Source organism: Phaethon lepturus, unplaced genomic scaffold (assembly GCF_000687285.1).
Source record: "Phaethon lepturus isolate BGI_N335 unplaced genomic scaffold, ASM68728v1 scaffold24434, whole genome shotgun sequence".
NCBI lineage: Eukaryota > Metazoa > Chordata > Aves > Phaethontiformes > Phaethontidae > Phaethon > Phaethon lepturus.
Window position 1 is genome coordinate 1 of NW_010537349.1, and position 8,423 is coordinate 8,423.

At 45.1% G+C, this 8,423-nt stretch overlaps 1 protein-coding gene across 1 annotated transcript in view; it reads left to right on the forward strand.

Moving 5' to 3' along the window:
* Positions 1 to 3,472: 3,472 nt before the first annotated feature.
* The window catches only part of LOC104620297 (D-beta-hydroxybutyrate dehydrogenase, mitochondrial-like), a gene marked incomplete at its 5' end in the record, with an annotated part of 13,349 nt that continues 8,398 nt past the window's right edge, over positions 3,473 to 8,423 (forward strand). Inside the window, one exon of the mRNA XM_010286474.1 lies at positions 3,473 to 3,626. Within this exon, the coding sequence (XP_010284776.1) occupies positions 3,473 to 3,626 (154 nt within the window). The remainder of the gene's footprint in view (positions 3,627 to 8,423) is intronic.

Genomic DNA, 8,423 nt, shown 5'->3' on the forward strand with positions numbered 1-8,423 from the left:
GGGGCCATGGTGCGGCTAACTGCTGCTGCGAAACCCCGCTTGACTTCACAGGCTCACAAAAGGGTGGGCGCGTGGATTTTGTTCCAGTACTCTACATTTGGAAGTGAGCATACGGGAGAAAAAAGCTCCGCGAGTGGAATAGAATTGCATAACCTGTCTCTCATATGTTCTAAAAAAATAAGACAAAATGTTTGGGGTTCTTTCACTGGATCGGTGGTAATGTAGCTCTTGCTTACGGTCCAGCCAACCTTTCTGCAGGTACCGGGAAGAACTTGCAACTGAACATATTTGTGCACCAGGGCCTCCAGCTCAGTCCTGGCACTCTGAAACGGCCGGATGACAGCTTTGGCCTGTTTGCAACCTCCCACTTTGCTCTTTTTCTGTCTGCTCTGCTCCTCTGATGTTCCCCATCTCTGTCCCACCTGAGAAAATACCTTCCCTTTAGTGAATATTTTCAGTTCCTTTTCATGGGATTGAGAACCTCAGCTTCCTGACTCTGGAAAACGTAAACAAGCAAAGTTTACTGTGTAACTGCTCTCATCTTCAAGTTAATCTGTTCGATAACAAGCGGATCGTCAGGGGAGGGCATAAAAGGAAGCAGGATCCAGAAAACAAGTGACACAGTAGAAGATAAAGTCTGGGCAAGCATGGTGCATTTCCGCATTGTCCAGAGGGACTGAGGCTGAAAAAGTAGCTTCACTTTTCTTAGCCTTTTTGCAATAACTATGTGTAATTTTGATAGATGACCTGCATGAGTAAAATAAATTGTACTATTTAATAAAGTGATCATACCCCAGTAGGAAAAGCTAGTGTATGCATCCGAGTTGGCTGCAGGTTAAAATCAGACTGCCTTGCTGGGGCTGTTTGAACTGTGTGGAACATGTATTACAGCACCGTGGCTCACGCAGCCAGGATACAGACAGTATTACCCTGCCCAGATGCCACAACAGCACCTCCAGTACGAGAAGTTACTCTGCACTCTTAGCAGATCTCGGGTGTCCTGGCAGCAGCGTACACGAGTGTGGTCTCCTGTGCAGTGTTTCCCGAGAGCACTGTGTGACCATTAGTGAGTGAAGCACCTGAATTTCCTCAAAATGCTGATTAAAGTCACTGTGATGCCTGCTAGAGCGGTGACAGCTAGTCCTTTCCACCTGTCTCAGCACTGTGTTGAACTGTAAGCTGCAGACTGACCTTATCAAACTCCAGGAACCAGGCCCATTAGGCCTTATCTTCATATTTTTAAAAGATAAGGATGATTGGGCTTTTCTGTGTTCAGAGGTTTTTGGGGGATAGGATCTTTTTGGCTGGGAATGGGGTTGCTCCCTGCTGTCATCCCTGGGAGCTCTCTGTCCATCTCTGAGGGGGGCAGCTGCAGATGTGAGATCTAGTACATCCTTTTGGTTTTTGCACACTCATTAGTGCTGCTGGGGCCTCAGTTTGTTATGAACCATGCTGCTGTAGTCACATGTTTTATTACCAGCAATTAGGGTAATGGAAAATAATTAACAAATAATCACAGGAACCTTCTCATACTGTAAGTTGTGCCTCACTTTTCTCCCCATTATGAACAGCCAAGAGGATTTTTAAACCTCCTCCTTTTTGTGTACATATTGGTGGTTGGCGGTTTGGGTTTTTTTTAACCTGAGAAATCAAACCAGATGCTGAGTGAGCTAAAACTAGATGCACACAGGAACACAGCCCAGCAATTTGCTTTTATTTCCTGCAGCTGAGCTCTGTCCTTATTAGACCAGCTGATGAAGGAGCTAATGATGGCTGAGAATTGGGTATTGTCTCTGCTTCTGCTAGGCTCTGGAAGTGATCACAACTCCTCGTTCTCCTGCTCAATTGCTGCTCTTTTGGGAAGCCTTCTGTCCTTAGGATTTAGAGGCAAGGGGTCCAGGGAGGGGAGGTAGAGAAAAAAAGTAAAGTCTTTTCTTCTTCAAGGGGCAGGTAACCTTGGTATATTCTATGATCTAGTTCATACTTGATCTTCATCTTTCTTGGAGTTGTGTCACTGTAAATTAGGTTAAGACTGAATGCAGTACATTTAATTCTCACTTACTAGCTACAGCTACCTTTAGAGCTTTAGTAGAGCTAGCCTGTACCTGAGTGCTCTTTACCTGAGGAGTTGGTGTTAATGTCTCTGTTTGCATGAAAAATGCAGGATAGACTTTTCATCAGTTCTCATTTCAACCTTAGATCATGACTCCCCTTTGAAAGCAATGGTTTCAACATGAGGTACAGGACAGGGTGTAGCTCATTTGCTTATTGCTCTCTGCACATCTTGAGTTTGTGCAGTAATGCTCTGATCACTATCACCCTACAATTATTCCTTATTGCCACTTCACTACCACATGTGTCAGCAAAATGAGATCAGTGATCACTGGTGATTGCCCCATTTCTGTCTGTAAAAGTGGCTGGACAAGTTGGTGCAATTCATATGTAAGTAGTATAAAATACAAATGTTCATATTCCAGCTGTTAATACAGTTAACAGAGAATATTAGTTGCAGATATCTCCACAGAGATGGAAGTGATGTCACTTCCTTACTGCGTTCTCTAGAACTTTATTACTATATCACGGATATGGTTTCGGTTTGGAGCAGGGTGCAGCACTGCAGCTGGATGCCTGCAAGTTGGGCTAAGCATTAGGAGTTCATTGTTTCACAGCTGTGGTGAGGAGAGAGATGGCTTTCAATCAAAGAAAGAGGGTGAAGCTGCAGTGTTTTGGTACAGGCTTCTCTTCAGGGTTTGGGATTCTGTTTTCGGATCTATCACAAGCCTGTTGTGTCATACCAGATGGAGTATCAAATCTCTCTCAATTTATCTATCAGTCAAAAGATAATAATAATGTAGGAGAGAACCGTAGGATTTGATAAGTTGTTCCTGTTAAGACTGCAGTCTTTCAGAAGGGAACCCTAACCTGTAGTCACATTCCTGCATGCTTAAAATACAGCATGGAAAGTACCGCATAGAGTGGGAGTAGGCAGGGAACAGACAATAGAGTCACTCTGCAGTTAAAAGAGCTGCTGTACGGTTCAAGTAGGTGACATACTATCATTTGGATGTTTTCTGTGCTGCTCGCCCTTATAATGCCTATGAGCTGGTAGATCACTAACTTGTTTTGAAGTGTTTCTGTTCTGCTTTGGCCACTGATATGAGAGTTACTGTTCTACCTTGGGTATCAAGGCACTGTAACTTGTTACAGACCAGTAATTGAATAAATTTAGGGTTTCACAGGAGTTGGGAGCTGGTTGTGTTTCTACACAGGAATCTTGAAACCTGGTTTATGCTAGTTGACCCAGCAGAACCTCCACTGAAATTGCTGGGTTTAGACTGCAGTCAGGTTAGTCTGCAGACAGGTACATGCCCACTGTGACTTGCAGCTGTACTTCCTAAACACTGGCTGGCCGTGGCTGCGGGACTGCAAGCTGCTCCTGTGCTATGTTACTGGGTGCTGGTGGTGCCTGCAGCATTGCAATATCTGATGATATATTACTGTCTTTCCCCACACAGGCTGAAGGGAAGGCAGTGCTAATAACAGGCTGTGACAAAGGTTTTGGACATGCCTTGGCAAAAAGGCTTCATGCAAAGGGATTTACTGTTTTTGCCGGATGCTTGCTAGCGGTGAGTAGTAATATTGCTCAAAATTCTTCTGTGAATGGAGAAAAATGCTTCTCAGGTGACAGCCTCTTCACCTACAGTTTCTCTTTACCCTTGTCCAAGATCTGGGGGAAGCGCAGCAGGCAGGGATTGTTACACCTGCCATTGCTTCATCTGCCTGTTGCATCTTGTCATTCCTGTAATTCTGAGCTCTTTGGGGCAGGGACTGTCTGTCAGCTGCCTGTGTGTGTGCAGTAGCTTGCACAGTAGGGCATTGTTCACTGCTGGAAGCCTCTCAGCAATACTGCAACACACTCAGTAAATCTGATAGTCCAAGATTGCTGTGGCACTATGGCTTTCTGTCTTCTCCAGCATCTCTGTTGCTGTCGTTCATTCTGTCGCTTTACTTTGGGGATGCTCTCCTCAAACTCGTCTCCAGACCGCCTCTCCTGCCTTGGTCAGGTTCTGTTTCTGAAGTGTCTTCTGTAGACTGTGCTTCTACAGAAGCTGTATTCTGTTTCTGGATAGCTGAATAAACAAATTTACCATATGTTTCTGATATCTGTAGGTCTTGCCTTCTGCCAGCTGTGTTTGGCAGATGGCATTGCTTGTAAGAAATCAGTTTAGGCACACTGAATCAGAAGGGGTTGCAGACCCATCATGCCAATCCCTGCTCTTGCAGGTAACAGTTTTGTGTAATCCTCTTTATAAACTGGGCCAGCTCCACTGCCATCTCAGCTGGGGTTTTACCCTTACTGTGCCTTTTTGATAGTCAAAACTCATGTAATTTCTGACCCTAATTGTTCAAAATTAGTTTATACCCAGCTGTTTCTCTGTTTGAAGATGGCCTCTTCAGCACAGGTGCTCGGGGAGTGATGACCACAGACTCTGAAGCAGTGTGGAGAGTGAGAACAAACGAAAAAAGGTGGCACTTATTGCCTGTTTTTTACCCTTACTGTGCCTTTTTGGTAGTCAAAACTCATGTAATTTCTGACCCTAATTGTTCAAAATTAGTTTATACCCAGCTGTTTCTCTGTTTGAAGATGGCCTCTTCAGCACAGGTGCTCGGGGAGTGATGACCACAGACTCTGAAGCAGTGTGGAGAGTGAGAACAAACGAAAAAAGGTGGCACTTATTGCCTGTGTGATCTCAGCGGAGGTTACGTTCTTCCACCACAACAGAAGGGAAAGTTATTATCAGCTGACATATTGTGTAACTTAAGAGCAAGAGAGTCCTGTTGGAAAATTGCCACTATTTGGAAATTTCCACATGGAGGCTCTGTAAATCCTTCAGTAATATGTCATATGCTGCTTTGGGATGCCTGTCTCTGTGGTGATATCAAGCCAGGCACTCACTTTACTGAGCAGCAGGTGTAAAAAAAGGAGAGGGGAGATAGGGTGGTCTGAGAGGGCTGTTCAGAAGGCAGCACAGTAGTGCAGAGCAGGGAGGGCTAGGCTCCATTTGGAGCTGCATAAAGAAAATAAATGTTCCTAAAGTGAGCACTGCTTGCTTGCTTTTTTGATGAAAAAAAAAATATACTTCTTGATCACAAATTATTACCTGTCCCGGAATGACTGGGCATCTCTTGGCATCCCTTCTGACCTGGCCTGGCAACTTCTTACTCGTGAGCCAAAACTTCTGTGGTTCAGTACTTATATTCTGTATGGAAATAAAAAAAGCATCAGCATTTATAGTTGATCTGCAGGTGACTTTCAGGAGATTGACTGAGCACTTGAGCCTGAAGGGGTAGAGAATGGGAGAATGTGATTTTTCTTGTTCTGCATGTTAATAAATTTTCAGGAGACCTGGACTGAGTGCCCTAGTGCCAAAACACTTGTGGGTGTTTTTTTCCCCTGGATTGTTAGTGTTGTTTTTCTGCTGTTAGGTGCATCTGAAGTCAGGGTCTGGCGGTAACACAGTTATCTGGGTAGCTGTTGCAAAAGTAATACAGCCAAACGCTTTCTACAGTTTTTGGGACAGCCGGCATCCTCATGGAACAGCCTTGTGTTGGTTGAGAGAGACAGTAGCCTAGAAATTCAAAATTTGATGAGCAGATGCTTACTGAAAACCTAATGGTAGAATGTGTGTGGAATGAAAATGGTTGTAAACCTAGAGCTGACTGCTCTGAGAAAAGGGAGCATATAGTGACTGCAGAAATGGATGGTGGAGCCAAAAGAAGCAGGAAACATCAGTGAAGGTAGGGAGCTGTTAGGTCAGATCATTTGTGAAGAACAAGTGGGTGATTATTGCTGTAAGTGAAGGAGTTAACATGCAGTGTGGCTAAGGATGCAGCTCCTATGGTAACTGGCAGTGTGCATGTAACTGCTCATGACAAATGCAAAGAAACTTACTCTGTCATGAGGGAAGTGTGAGCTGCTGTAGGCTCACTGCAGGGTCAGAGCAGGTATGGGAGCAGTTGTCGTAGAGCAGATGCCAGGCTATTAGTTCACACATAGTTACTCCATCATCACTTACTTGCATGCTTTTATACTGAGAATTAAAGGATCCCTGATGTACTAGTCACCACAGAAAGCTCTAGCATTAAATGCAAGATGGTACAGATGGGTGCATCAGGAGCTTTTTAATGATCAGTCAAAAATAAAGCTACAGGAATAACAATAATACTGCAAGCAGGCTGGGATAGAACTGTAGAGGATCAAGTGCAAAAAGGATTTCGTTCAGTAAGGACAAGTAAGTCCACAGGGGAGGTTTCTGTTAATACATTAGGATTAAGATGGAAAAACATACAGAAATCGATTACAAAATAACCTGAAAAGTAGAAAGCACAGAAAAAGTTGAAATAATCATTGTCTTATTTTCTTTGATCTTACTGAAAAAAAGGATAATTGTTTTCAGATGCCTACTGCCAGCAGTTTTCATGAGGACTGCAGGCAAGAAAAGGGAAAGAACAGGGAATGTTTACATAAATGGATGTGTTCAAGTTCACCAGGCCTGACAAAATGTACTGAAGAGCATTTAAAGGATGAGCCATTGTGATTTCTGCCCTGTGGGTGATATTTTCAGGAGCACCTGGAGGCCAGGAGACTTCCAGAAGGCTGGAAGAGGGCCAAAGGAGACAGACCTCCGGAATTGCCAACCAGGCAACTCACCTTCAGTGCGCTAGATGAAATTGCAGTGCACTGAACTGTCGATTTTACAAATGTCTAGATCATAGTGTGATACACACCATCTGTATAAGCTTACAGGGAACAGACTGCCATGTCAGTCTAATCTCATTCTGGCTAAGCAGCAGAGTGGTTAAAGGGGAAGGAATAAATGTATCCTGAACAAGGGTTTAAGCAGTCCCTCATGATAGTCTCATGGGCAAACTTACGCTCTAAGCCTGTGACTGCTGTTCAGTCCCAGGGAAATTTTCTTGGAAGTACCCCCTGGAATAGAGAGTTCACTTGGAAAGAAGTGTGCGTGGTGCCAAGCAGGGAGGATTGCAGGCCCTTTGGGGAATAGTGTTCAAAATGATCCTGATAGATTGGATGGAGTCTGAAATCATTTAGGTGGAATCCAGTAATGACAAGTACGAGGTGTTCTGCCTAGGAAATGCAGGAAGGGAGTGGGTGGATAGACAGCAGCAGGGTGGGGGGAGCTGGCCAGATCCACGAGGGTTCAGCATTGTGTTTGTGGCTTCCTGATTCCCACTGCGGGTGCCCAAGTGCTTGCCAGGACCTAATCCTGAATTCCACAGGCTTCCCTGGGGAAAAAGCCATGGCTTGGCCTGTTATAATAGGGCTCTCTGCAAACAAGCCCCTGTATGATCTGCCTGTCCCTCAGCACCACCTGCATTGGGATCCTTCGAACCAGAGCAGGGAAGAGGAGTAAGCAAGGCGAAGGGGAGGCAGCCGAAAGCAGGAGCAAGGCTCCTCTGCTGCGTGGATAAAGCTTATGTGGCTGCCGAGCTCCCCGCCCAGGAGCAGCCCCTGCTAGGTGGAGGGTGGGGTGGGCAGCCAGAGCTGTGCAGGCTGTGAGGGCAGGATAACCGAGGGAAAGGAGATAGCTGGGAGGAAACGGCAAAGTCCCACTGAACGCCTCTCTGGGGAGTACTTGGGCAGCAGGCTGGGCTGGAGCAGCGCGGCTTTTGACTCTGATGGGACTGGGAAGGGAAAGCTGGGAGATCTGCTGAGAGGACAGAAATTGCACAAAAAAAGTGACAGCAAAGGGAGGGGGAGAGAGGCTTTGCAGGAGCAGGTGGGCTGTTGCTGCTAGGACCCTGCTTGACTCGTGCTGCTGCGTGGCTCCTGTTGGTGAGTCCCAAGGCTGCGAAGGCCACCCCAGGGAGGACAGCCAGGCTGCTCCCACGGGAACTGCTCCGGGTACCTTCCCAGCCAGCAAACCTACCATTTTAAAAACGAGGAAGTACCATGTGGGTATCTGAACAGGGAATGTGCTTACAGCCCCTGAAGACCACAGAACGTAAGACGATGATCACTTCTTTCTGTGAAAATACATGGCTCCTTCATTTGTGAAGAAATTTTCTGGACATGAGTTAAGCAATTTCTTTTACAGTCAAATAGTGGCTGAGGTGGTGTCTGCAACTATGAAAAGTGGTTTCAATTGATATTGCATGTTGAAGTCAGTCTTCCAAAATCAGTATGTTTTGTCAACAATTAATAAATTATAGCTGGGAAGGTAACTTTGCAGATTGAATTGCATTGGTGATAGGGGAAAACTCATTTCAATATGAATAAAACAAACCATTTATACTGGATTTTTGAGCTGCTGGCCTATGACTTTGTTTCTCAAAAAACAGTGGAAATATTTCTTTTTTAGTTTATAAGGATTATGAAAGATTAAAAAACATGTAGGGAA